The sequence below is a fragment of the Carcharhinus amblyrhynchos genome, chromosome 8, assembly GCF_965287045.1.
Source record: "Carcharhinus amblyrhynchos chromosome 8, sCarAmb.v2.hapA, whole genome shotgun sequence".
In the NCBI taxonomy this organism is placed as follows: Eukaryota; Metazoa; Chordata; class Chondrichthyes; order Carcharhiniformes; family Carcharhinidae; genus Carcharhinus; species Carcharhinus amblyrhynchos.
This window is the reverse complement of record NC_137331.1, coordinates 41,114,070-41,127,407: the sequence shown is the minus strand read 5'-3', so window position 1 is coordinate 41,127,407 and position 13,338 is coordinate 41,114,070. Positions and strand designations below refer to the sequence as shown.

At 44.5% G+C, this 13,338-nt stretch overlaps 1 protein-coding gene across 4 annotated transcripts in view; it reads left to right on the top strand.

Annotated features, from left to right (window-relative positions):
• zhx2a (zinc fingers and homeoboxes 2a) overlaps positions 1 to 13,338 on the top strand; it is an 87,892-nt gene extending 74,554 nt beyond the window's left edge. For all 4 annotated transcript variants that reach the window (XM_080193935.1, XM_080193936.1, XM_080193933.1 and 1 more), the window contains 2 exons: positions 3,855 to 6,668; positions 12,526 to 13,338. In XM_080193935.1, coding sequence (XP_080050061.1) covers positions 4,033 to 6,663 — 2,631 coding nt within the window. In that variant the 5' untranslated portion in view covers positions 3,855 to 4,032 and the 3' untranslated portion in view covers positions 6,664 to 6,668; positions 12,526 to 13,338. The remainder of the gene's footprint in view (positions 1 to 3,854; positions 6,669 to 12,525) is intronic.

The following is a 13,338-nucleotide window of genomic DNA, read 5'->3' as shown; positions in this document are numbered from 1 at the left end:
GTCCGAGTGGTACAGCTCCTTCAACGACTTCACTAAATGAGCATCTCTCTGAGGAATTCCGCATTCAAACTTGCTGTACTTACCCAATAGCCACATGAGAAAAAGTTGGGACTCGTCCCTTCAAGTGTAAGTGGATTCTTTATGGAATGATAAGTCATCGAGATTACTACTGAACGATTCCTCTGGCACAGAAACTTTAAAGACTGTGATCTTATTCCTTCAGATTTATTCCTTGGAACATAGGAGAATGAGGGGTGACCTTATTGAGGCATATAAAATCATTGAGGGATATAGATGGGACTGATGCACATAGTCTTTCTGCCAGGGAAGGGGAATTAAAAACTAGAAGGCATAGGTTTAAGTTGAGCGGGTAAAGATTTAAAGGGACCTGAGGAGCAACTTTATGCAAAGGGTGGTGCATGTGTGGAATGAGCTGCCTGAGCAAGTGGTTGAGGCAGGTACAATAGCAGCATCTGGATAAGTACGTGGATAGGAAAGGATTAGAGGGATATGGGCCAAATTGGGACTGGCTGGGAGGGCACTGTAGTCGGCATGGACCATTTGGGCTGAAGGGCCTGTTTTCTGTTCTGCATCAGTCTATGACTGAGTTAGTGGAGTTTTTGAAAAACACATATGTTTTTTCACTCTCTTTCAATCCCATCTCTCTTTTTTTTTCTCCTTATACATAGCTTGACAAAATAAATAGCCAAACTTCTATTCCCCTTGTTTAGATGATGTATGACTCAGAAAGGACCATTCAACATGTCTAAGGAAATGCTATTGTTTGCCAGTTCAAACGGGTCCCTTTCAGAGGGCATTTCACTATTTTGGCCCTTGAAGTGCAATTATGGTAGCGCAAGGCTAACCCTTAACCCATTGCTATCTCCCCATTGCCCTGTGTCTTCCTCTGCCTCAAATATTTTTTCCTATTTTCCCTCAAAAGGTAGGAAGAATTTGCCTCAGCCACACTCTGTGGCAAAGCAATCCTTGTTCCACCAGCCTTCTGCATATGGAACGTTCTAATATCTCCTCAGTCCAGTTAATAATGACTCCTAATCACTGGCTTCCTGATGGGAGAAAATGCTCTTTTCTCGCTCATTGCAACAAAGCTAAAGCAAGATATTAGAAACGGAATGAACTTGCATTTATATCACATCCTTGGGACATCCCAAAGTGCTTTACAGCCTGTCAAATACCTTTGAAATGTAATTACTGTGGTTAACTAGACCACCAGTTTGTACGTTGCAAGGCCTCAAACAACAGTGAGATAAATGATCATTTTTCTTTGGTGACGTTCCTTGAGGGTTAAGTATTGACAATGGCGGTTAGTTCTTGACTCCATTTTCTCTACTCAAATGAAAATATTCCCATGCTTCCAGTGGGAATATTCTGCATAATCTGCATGCTCATGAAACTGTTTTAAATGTTCTTTCTGTAGTGGATATGCCAGGCCTTGCAGTTATAAGATGTATTGGTGCAATTCTGCTGCCAATGGCTCAGAAGGCCCCCATGGATGTCCAGTGTTGATCACTAGATCTTCTCTTGATCTGCCTCACTTCGCACATTGTGCACCTAACACAATGGAAGGTTTGAAGACGAGATTCTGTCTCTTGGTCACTCCTGGGCAGACACGTCTGCAACAGGCAGCTAGTTGAGGAACAGGTTGAGTAGGTTGTTCCATTGTGTTCAACGTCCTCTGCAGCTTTGGTCTGACAGCATTGTCCTTGGGGACCTGGGCAGCTGAGGGAGCGGCGGTGCTACTGAGCTCTTCTTGGAGATGGATGTTCTCCATCGAGAATACATTCTGTACCTTTGCTACTCTTAGTGGTGTTCAACATGTAGAAGAACTAATTTCCCGGCTGTAGGAGGGTGATAGGTTTTTGATTTGATTCATCATTGTCACATGTATTAACATGAGTGAAAAGTATTAGTTCTTGCACACTATACTGACAAAGCATACCGTTCGTAGAGAAGGAAATGCTAGAGTGCAGAATGGGGTATTTCAGTCATAGCTAGGATGTAGAGAAAGATCAACTTAATGCAAGATAGATCCAGTCAAAAGTCTGACAGCAGCAGGGAAGAATCTGTTCTTAAGTCGGTTGGTACATGACCTCAGACTTTTGTATCTTTTTCTGATGGAAGAAGGTGGAAAAGAGAATGTCTGGGATGTGTGGGATCCTTAATTATGCTGGCTGCTTTGCTGAGACAGAGGGAAGTGTAGACAGAGTCAACGGATGGGAGACTGGTTTGCATGATGGATTGGGCTACATTCACAACCTTTTGTATTTCCTTGCAGTCTTGGGCAGAGTAGGAGCCATACTAAGCTGTGATACAGCCGGAAAGAATACTTTCTATGGTGCATCTGAAAAAGTTGATGAGAGTCATAGCTAACGTGCCAAATTTCCTTTCGTCCAAGGTGGTGAGCAAAACGAAGTCTCCTTGTGTGTATTTGACCTGATACCATTAGATGTGATGGGGTGTGGAGTGATGAGTCTTTGAGGGGAGAGAAGCAGAAGGGTTAGGCAGGGGTTTAGTGCTTAGAGTGAATTTAGAGGATTCCAGTGTATCCCCCCTGCCCCATCTGAGACTGAGACTAGATAGTTTGTCATCCCTTGGGTCTATCCTCCACCACCTGCAGGGTGTTGTTTGTACTCGGGTTGATCTTGGAATGGATGAAGTCATCCAGTTTCATTGCCTTGCTGTTACTGTAAATGAACTGCCCATCCTCCTGCCAATTTCTCTCCATTGACCTCTATAACACACACCAAGTTGTACCAAAAACTGTGTTTTAATTTCTTCTGCCTTCTTAATTTCCCATTCTCCCTTTCCATCTGCAAGCATTGACTCATTGCTGTGTAATGCATCCCCTTATGCTTCACCTTTAATCTCGTTGCCGCATAAGGAGATATCTGGGCAAGTGACCAATGCTTTGGTAGGTTTTAAAATTAGGAGGGGAGAGACACAGGGTTTAGTACTCAAAAGTAGCTGAAAACATAGTGACAATGATTTGTAATACTATGTCAAGCATGTTACATCCATCCAGGCCTAAAGTGATTCGTAATGTTTTTGAATCCAGCAAAGCAGCTGGTAAAAATGAGTTTGCAATATTGCAAGTGGATTCAGATTTAACTCAGACTGCTAGTTACATCATTATCACCTCTTCTCTTTTATTTAGCTCTGTTAATAAGCCCATTTAAGTCATCCTCACTCGTGTGTTTATCCAGACTCCCAGTTTTAAAGTTTATTTATTAGTGTCACAAGTAGGCTTACATTAATACTGCAATGAAGTTACAGTGAAAATCCCCTAGTCACCACACTCCAGTGCCTGTTTGGGTACACGGAGGGAGAATTTAGCATGGCCAATGCACCCTAACCAGCACGTCTTTCAGATTATGGGAGGAAACCAGAGGAAACCCACGCAGACACTGGGAGAACGTGCAAACTCCACACACATGGTGATTCTTTCCAGGTCCCGGGCTCTGAGAGGCGGCAGTGCTCACCACTGTGCCACCGTGCTGCCCCATCAAGTTTAAGGCAGTTTTAAGTGCAGAAGATGCAAAACCCTGCACCTAACCTCACCCCACCTGTGTCCCCACACTAGGTGACAGTGTGTCTCCATTTCTCAGTGCCGGCCTTTACTTGAAAAGGCCAGGAGTCAAAGAAAACCAAACAAAGTTGGCACCTGTGTAACTTCAAACAGTCCTGAGGGAATTCAGATGTCCCTAATAATCAAGCTGCTTTCTAAACCCTTCACTATCTTGGCCTGGACCTATTTTGAATCCATCTTTCGGTGCTGTATAGGTATTTAATTTTTTTTCTAAAGAAAGCTGTGATTTAACTGTCCTGTATTGCAGGTAAAATTCTCTGGTGATGTGGGCCAACAAAGCTGCTGGCTGCAGCTGATGGGAATCAGTGAAATCTGAGTTACTGCAATCTGGAGTTGCCACTTCCCGAAGGAGGGCACTGGTTCACCGAGCTCTCGAGAGTGCCGCTCGCCAACTGCTGCCCCGCCCCCCCCGGCATCAGACACTCATGGCTAGTAAACGGAAGTCAACGACCCCTTGCATGGTGCGCGCTACGGATGTCTTGGAGCAGGACCCAGACATGGAAGTGGATGGGAACGCGGGCGAGAGGTCCCCCCGCCAGTTGTCAGATGAAAGCTGGCAGGCGGATAATGGTGTAAGCGACGGGGATCAGATTGTAGAGAAAACTGCCTTAGACAATCAACAGACCAAGAAATTAGAGGGAGGTTATGAATGTAAATACTGCACCTTTGAATCACAGGACTTGAATGAGTTTACAGAACATGTCGATACGATACACCCGAACGTTATCCTCAATCCATTTTATGTCTGTGCGGTTTGTAATTTTACAACAAAAAGGTACGACACCTTTACGGATCACAATGGCCGACATCACCAAGGCGAAAGCAACTTCAAGTTGAAGTTGATAAAACGCAATAATCAGACTATTCTTGAGCAAACAATTGAAGACTCCACTAACATTGGGAGCACGGACAGAGAGGAAATTCCTCCAGCCGGAATCTCAATAAGTAAAACTCCAATCATGAAAATGATTAAAAGCAAAGCAGACGGTAAAAGAATCAACGTGTTGCCACGAGTGAAGGATGAATATAGTACTAAGCAAGAAAACAGAACAGACACTGACGTCATCCACAACGCCAATGGTGGATTACTTATTCCAGAAACTGTGATTAAGGATGGAGTGCCTCATGTGATGCCATCTATACAGCCACCACCAAACATCAACCTAATACCCAAAGTCATGATCCCCATGCATGGCTCCAAGTATAACGCTGCTATGGATGTTAACAAAAACCTCATTGGTTCCTTCAATAAATTCCCTTACCCTACACAGGCAGAGCTATCCTGGCTGACAGCTGTCTCAAAGCATCCGGAAGAACAAATCAAAATGTGGTTCTCCACCCAGCGTCTTAAACATGGTATCAGCTGGGCCCCCGAGGAGGTGGAAGAGGCCAGGAAAATGATGTTCAATGGCACCATTCAGACGCCGACCATCACGGTGATGCCGGCACAGGTGCCATCCTCCACCAAAGGCGCGACGCAGCAGGTTATTCAGACAGGAGTGCCGTGCCAGTTAGTTGGCCAGACCGGCATTGTCTGGACGCAAGTGGCCAATGGGTCAACAGTGTCCTGCTCTCCCATCACCCTGACGGTATCTGCTGGCGCCAGCGCTAGCCAGGCCCAGTCCCAGAAACGGAGCTTACCACCCCCACAAGCAACCGGGGACCCAAAACGGGCAAACGTAGTGCAGGTTTGCCAGCTCGCCTCGCAGGGCAATTCCGTCCTGTTCTCCCCGAGCGCCACGGATATCAACACCAGCCGGAAGAAGACCAAGGAGCAGATGGCGGAGCTGAAAGCCAGCTTTGCCATCAGCCAGTTCCCTGACGACGAAGAGGTTTTCCGGCTCATGCAGGTGACTAAACTCTCCAGGGCGGAGATCAAGAAATGGTTCAGTGATAATCGCTACCGCACCCAAAAAGGTCATTCCAGCCATGCCGCTCATGAAATCGTGGTCACCATCCCCCAGGACCCTCCTTCGGGGGGCCACCCGAATCGGAAATCTGTGTGGAATAGCTTCTCTGATTTTGCGCCGCAGAGATTCAAAGAGAAAAGCACAGACCAGCTGAAGGTGCTGGAGGAGAGCTTTCAATCTAGCTCCTTCCCGACGGACGAGGAGAAAGAGCGATTGCGGTCAGAGTCCAAACTGACCAGGAGGGAGATCGATGCCTGGTTCTCTGAGCGGAGAAAACTGAGAGACTCGCTGGAAGGAACAATCCTCGAAACGAGCAGGCCATTCCTCAGTCAGGATGTGAAACCAGAGACTATAAAATCAGAAGGACATGATGTAGCTGACAATAGCCAGACAAAAACGTCCCTTTCGGGACCAAATTACCCAGGGACTCCTCCACCAAGTGTAGGCGTACAGCACATGAAAACGACCAGTCCAATTGACAAAACTCACAAGAAAAGCCAGGAACAGCTGCACATCCTAAAGAGTGCGTTTGTGCGGACACAGTGGCCAACAGTAGAGCAATATGACAGTCTAGCGGTACAAAGTGGGCTGCCAAGAAATGACATTGTCCGTTGGTTTGGCGACAACAGATATGCAATTAAGAATGGCAACTTGAAATGGCTTGACCAGTACCAAAGAGCAAACACGGAGAGTCACAATGGCCAGAACAACCTCAATGGCAGTGAGCGAAGAGGAAGTAGCAGAGGACACAAAGCAGCTGGAGTCTGGGGTGGAGTGGGACATTCGACACACAGCCGGGCTGGGAAAACTGTCCTATTCCAGTATTACCTACGGCACAGGCAGCTTCGGGAGGAAGACCTCGATGAGTTGGTCTCAAAATCCAACATGAGCTACGAGCAGGTCAGGGACTGGTTTGCAGAAAAACAAACAGAAGATGCCATGGACACATCAGAGAGCAATAGCAGAGACGGCCAATATAGTGAGGATGAGGATGAGGACTGGGGTGAGGTAGAGGACATCAGTGAGAGAGATGAAAATGTTGTCTCTGAATACACGGGCAGCTGGGCGCACACGCCACAATGTGGCTCAACTGAGTTTAATGAACTGGATTCTGAAAGAATGTCTGCTGAAAATCCTGCAATATAGCTAAGGTAAAGGACTTAATTATTTAATTTTCCATCCACTCGCAGTTGGTTTCTTGGATAGAACCATGTGTTGAGACTGTACGCACACTGAATGAGAACATTAGAGATGAGAACTGCAGACCGGTTAGCCCTCAAAGCCTGCTCAGCCATTCAGTAAAATCATTGTCAATCTTCTACCTCAACTCCACTTTCCTGTACTCTTTTCCCCGTATCCCTCAATCCCCTCAGTGTCTAGAATATCAATTGCTCTTTGCCTGGAATGTACTTGGCATCCACAGTTCCCTAGAATAGAAGGGTTCACAGCCCTCTTGAGTGAAACAATCCTTTATCCTGAGAGTGTGACCAATGTGCCCCCAGGGCCGTACAATCAAGCAGCTGCCCAAATATTTGGGCACAGCCAAATACAGGTTGGTCCCTTTAAGTTAAAGGGCGCTCTGCGCAAATCTCACACCCACGAGTAAGAAGTAGAGGATATGTTGATTGTGCCCTTATTTACCTGCCAGGGGAACGAAGCCTTTCCGCAGCAACTCCCCTGTCAAGCCACTTCAGAACTTTATATGTTCTGCTGAGGTAATTTCTCTCTGCTAAACTCTTAAGGAATAGAAATGGCCCAGTCTGCTCAATCTCTTTCTGTAGGAGAATCCCCTCATCCCAGGAATCAGGCCTCTGAACCTTTGACAAGGGGTCATCTGGACTCAAAACAACAGCTCTTTTCTCTCCTTAGATGGTGCCAGACCTGCTGAGATTTTCCAGCATTTTCTCTTTTGGTCTCTGAACCTTTTATGGCTCTCCATCTCAGGCAAGGAGATCTGACCATAGGATGTACCACTCCAAGGATAGTTTCACCAAAGCCCTCCAGGAATGTAGGGTGACCTCTTTACTCTGGTACTCCATACCCTTTATAATAAAGGCTACATACCATTTGCTTTTGCCAGATGGCATTTTGTGGTCACATCAGTGAGTCCAGTTCAGTTTTCTTGGTATTAGCCCTTGATTTGGCAGAGTGAATGAAAAGAGAATGGAATCTTTTTAATGCTGACTGAAGAGTTTGATTCTCCAGCAGCGTAGATCGTAAATCTCCATAAAGAACCATTGAAATAAATGTGATTTGCCGCACTCACCTGCCCTTGCCTTCATAACCCTGTAAAATTTCTGCCTTCTAGTACTTATCTGATTCCCTTTTGAAAGATACTGTTGAATCTGTTTCCACTGCCCTTTCAGACAGCACATTTCAGATCATCGTAACTCACTGTGACTTGTATTTAAAAAAATGTTTCCCTATGTCTCCTCTGGTTCTTTCGCTAATCCCAATTAAATCTGTGCCTGTCTGGTTTCTGACCCACCCTGCCAGTGAAGGTAAGCAGATTATATACAACTTATTTTGGTTTGTATAAATCCAGTCACTTTCTGTGCGTTGACCTATGAGAAGGCTGCTCTGACATCTATAATGGTGACCTCAGATGCAGGTTCTTCCAGGGTGGAGGACATATACTGGCTAACTTCACGCTCAGAATGGACAGAGAATGCATTGGGCTCATTAGAGAGGAGTGCGCTGGAACCAGGAACCTAATGAATGGTTGGATCAGTACTGGTGTGTAATAGCACTGAGCAGATACATGCTGGTTTATTGTTCCAGTAGATCTGTATTCCTGTAGGTACCTGTGCTGTTCAAATCTATATCTACAGATGTAAACATATTATATAAATTTTAAAATCCACATGATTCTTTAAACTAGAGCAATGTGTTTAGCTACGAGTTTTAGAAATGGCACGGTGAGCACACATCACCCTGAGCCTAAAACTAAAATCATTTATTATTTTTGAGACGTATTAATCCTATATTTATAATCATGTTGACATTTTTCTCCATGGGATGTGGATGTCGCTGGCAAGGTGAATATTTATTTCCTGCCCCTTTTGCCCTCCAAGGTGGTGGTGAGTGGCCGCCTTGCGCTGTGCAGTTCATGCAGTGTAGGTACACCCACAGTGCTGATAGGGAGGGAGTTTGATTACTTGGGGTTACAAGGATAGGACCTGGGTGGGATTGTTGTCAGTGCAGACTTGATGGACTGAATGGCCTCCTGCACTGTGGGATTCAATGACTTTGGGCTTTTGATCCAGCAACAGTGAAGGAATATTCCTGAAAGTCCCTCAGAACAGCTGCATTCAAATAGCACCTTTTTAATTTTTGTCCCAGTGCACTGAAAGGTGCATTATCGGGTTGGGGGATGCAGGGAGAATTGCTTTTAAGCCACATTTGAAAGAGATAACTGCCAAAATCTTGCTGACGTTTCCACTTGCGGGATCTTATGGTCCCAGCAACGGCGCATTGCTGTTGGTGAGAGGTGGGTGTTCAACCGGAAACTGCATTGACAACAGCAGGACCATAAGATCCCACTACTGAGTGGTGCACTGACCTGCTCTCTCCCACCACCACCACCACCACCATCCCCATGCAAAACACACTGTGGGGAGGGAGAAAGATCCTGCCCATAATTAAATGCTCATGTTAAATGAGTTCTCCTATTGGAGACCTAGCTGTGGACTCTATAATGTCTCTCGCCTGACGGATAATATTGAATTATTTTTCTGTTGTCCTGGAATCATGACGATGTCTTCAACAGGATCAAGTATTCTCTTTAAGGGGAGAGTTTGTGTCTGTCATGAACGTGGAATTGGCTGGCTAGAGTAGACATTATCATTCTGACTCTCCCTCAGGTACGGAGTTAGTTCGAGAGCAAATTGTTCCCCCGACCTCAGTTTGCTCGAATTTTGTGCTATCTGGATGAGCGTTACTTCAGTTTGCTGAATCTTGTACCATGTTTTGTAACATGATCTTTCTGTTCTGTGTGACATCTTATCAAGATTCCACCACTGTACAGTCGTCCCTTTAGAAATCGTTTGAGTTGTTGTGCTCTCCTGCATATTCGCAATTTCTGGTTTTTGCTGACACTTGTGTAAATTCTACAAAGTTGTTCAACGTTAGTATTCAGTTTGAAAATGACTAACTCTGGTAGGAGACGAGTGTGAGCTATGGCTCAATGAGCAGCACACACACCTCAGAGTCACAAGGGTAGTTGTTCAAGACCCACTCCAGCAACTTAAGTACCAGTTAACACTCTAGTGCAGCACTGCGGGAATGCTACACAGTCGGATTTGCTGTCTTCCAAACGAAATGTTAATCTGAGGACCTGTCTGTCTCTATTGGCCCTATTTGGAAGGAGGGAAAAGGGCTGGAGTTAATGCCCTGTAACCTGGCTAATAGTTATCCTTTTAACCACACCACAGAAACAGATTACCTGGTCGTCGTCACATTGCTGTTTATGGGATCTTGCTGTGTGTAATTTGGCTGCTGAGTTTCCTACATTATAACAGTGACTATATTTTGAAAAGTTCAGCATTGTCTGTAAAGTGTTTTGGGGGCATCCTGTCATGATGGAAGGTGCTACAGAAATGCAAATCCTCCATAGTAGGTACTGCCGCCCCTCCTTCACAAGCTCTCCTGAGGGTAAGACTTCACAAAGGTGACCAAAGGAACCCAGAACAGAGAGCATCAGTGGCAGCAACATCGCAAAGATTTCCCTCCAATGTAGGAGTTGAGTTGCAGCCTCTGTGTCTTGGGTGGCAGGGAGAAACGGAAACTGTCTTCAACAATCAGTCTTTGAAGTTTCTCATCCCGTTCCATACAGCTCAGTGAAGATTTTGAACACTTTCATGGTACCTTCCAAAAAATTGCAATTCAAGCTGCGTACCATTTCTCTCAAACCTTTGGTTCATTCATAATGAAAAGGTGGAATCCTGCTGAAGAAATAAATGTCGTCTTTGAAGAATGATGATGCTGTCAGTACCAGTGATATAGGCATCTCAGCACAAACAGGCTATTCAGTACTTACCCAGCTTCTCCTTGCATATACCCGACCCATGGAGGTTTGCGCTGGGGGAGAGGCGGTGGTGCTTGCGGGTAACTTTACCTAGCACGTAGGTATAAAGATGAGAGGAATGTTGTGATGTCTCCATCCTGTGTGGGCCAAGGGTCTCCTGGCACTCAGTGTGCAGATTCAGAAATGATGAAGGTTGTCTTTGCCTATGGTACGATGCCCTCTACAAAACTAAACAGTTCCAAAAGAGGCAGGAGGGAACACAGTCCAATGGTGACAAACAGAAAACAGACTGTACTGGCCTTCATATAGACCAAAGAACAAAAAAAAGTACAGCACAGGAACAGGCCCTTCAGCCCTCCAAGTCCATGCTGTTCATGATGCCCTAACTAAACTATAAAAATCATCTGCCCTTACTGTATCCCTCTATTCTCTCCCTATTCATGTGCCCTTCCAAATGTCTCTTAAATGTTGCTAATGTGCCTGCTTCCACCATCTCCCCTGGCAGTGCATTCCAGGCACCCACCACTCTGTGTGAAAAACTTGCCCTGCTTCCCTTAAACTACCCCCCCTCACATTGAATCTGTGCCTCCTTGTTATTGACACTTTCACCCTGGGGAAAAAAGCCAGTGACCATCCACCTTATTGATGCCTCTCATAATTTTGTAGAGCTCTGTTAGGCCTCCCCTCAGCCTCTGTCTTTTCAGTGAAACAATCCTAATTTATTCAACCTCTCCTCATAGCCAGTACCCTCAAGATCAAACAACATCCTGGTGAATCTTCTTTGCACTTTCTCCAAAGCTTCCACATCCTTCTGGTAGTGAAAGATCAAAATGTGACCTATCCAGTTCCTCATGTATTACTTGTTTCCTCTTTCACTGATATTTTCTATGGCACTAATATTGTCCATGCCTGGTTGCCTAATGTGAATGTGGGATCACTTTAACAACTTACTGCTATCACTTTATTCCATTGACATTGAGACTTCTTCTTAAATCTTTATAAAGACAAAATGGTTTACAGATTGAGGATTCTTTTTCCTGATTTACATCTCTCAAACACTTTGGGACATGTTTCTACATTTAAAAAAACTCTAAAAACACACATGGTTATTAGATTATTAGAAACATAGAACAGTACAGGCCCTTTGGCCCTCGATTTTGTGCCGAGCTTTGTCCAAAACCAAGGTCAAGCTGTCCCACTCATTATTAATAACCCATTGCTGGAAAATAGTATTAGGATGGGTGTTTGATGACCACCACATTCATGATGAGCTGAAGGGCCTCTTTCTGTGCTGTGAAACTCTATGAACTCTAAATTTGGGAGAGGAATTAAAAAGTGTTCATGATTCACAACCCTAAACAAAAACCTTTTTTTAGTTTTTTTTTAATTTCTGTATACAGTGTGACTTTTCCATGTGCAATTCTCAGTGCTCTCCTCAAGCTAGTCTAAAGATTTAAAGTTTATTTATTAGTGTCACAAGTGGGCTTGCGTTAACACTACAATGAAGTTATTGTGAAAATCCCCTAGTTGCCCCACTCCGGCCCCTGTTCAGGTACACTGGCCACACTAAGTTCTCCCTCAATGTACCTAACCAGCACATCTTTTGGACTGTGGGAGGAAACTGGAGCACCCGGAGGAGACCCACACAGACATGAGGTGAACATGCAGATTCTGCACAGTGACCGAACCCAGGTCTCTGGCACTGTGAGGCAGCAGTGCTCACCACTGTCCCACCCTTCTAAGACGAGGATGATAAACTTTAGCTTTCAATTTTTTTTTTTGCTCACTTCTTTCCTGCTTACCTCCCCAACTCCCCACCTCAGGTCAGGAAACCGTGTGGGGGAGAATCAGAAGGGGTGGGAGGGTGAACGCAGTGCGTCATAAGTCATTTGCAAAATAGCTTGGCCAGATTTGATGTAGGGACTTGCCCTTTATATTGTTTTTTTAAAGCATGTAACACCTTGTTTGTTTCACCTCCATAGGAAACCAAATGAGAAAAGTTCTGACACAAATAGAAACATCTTGTCTAAAGGAAACGACTATTTCTATTCTCCACAACGCAAGGAGAATAATGGAGAACTTCATCTCTGACTATATACTGTGTGAGATTGCAAACATGGAGACAGAATAAGGACTGACTTCCCGTTCGAGCATCTGTCGGAGAGCGAGAGATTCGGTTATATCCATAGTGCCAAAGTTTTACTACTGTAATCAAAAAGGGTCTTTGTAAATATTTTTTTCTGTTTTTGAACAGATTTGTACAATTTAGGAATTTTATTACATTTATAATTGGTGAGAGTTGAACTTTGCCGATCAGGGTGTGCCCTTAGAGTCCCCACTGGTTTTAGAGTTAGTTACCACTACAGACACTCTACATTTGACATCTTTTACACTCACTACTTTTACAAAAAAAAACTGAACTCCTAGCCAAAGAGGGCTGAGATACTGAATGACGAAAATTATGTTCGAGTCCCAGTAACATCTTTTAAGTCTTTGATGTATAAAATGGCAGGAAAAGATATTTTAACAAGCACATTATTAGAAGCTTGATATTGTAAGAGGCTACATTTGTATTGTAATGCAAACTGCTCTGGCCAGCCTCCAGTCAGCTAGCAATGTGCAATATTGACTTACTTATGTCAGTATACTAACATAATTGAAGTTGCAGTAACTTGTTTCCTCCTATCTTTCGCAAGATTACATATTCAAAAGAATAAAAAAAAGTGTTGTCCCCAGTCTGAATTTTTGCAATTATTTCACTAAACCTGGCAACCAACAGAGTAAGGGTTCACACT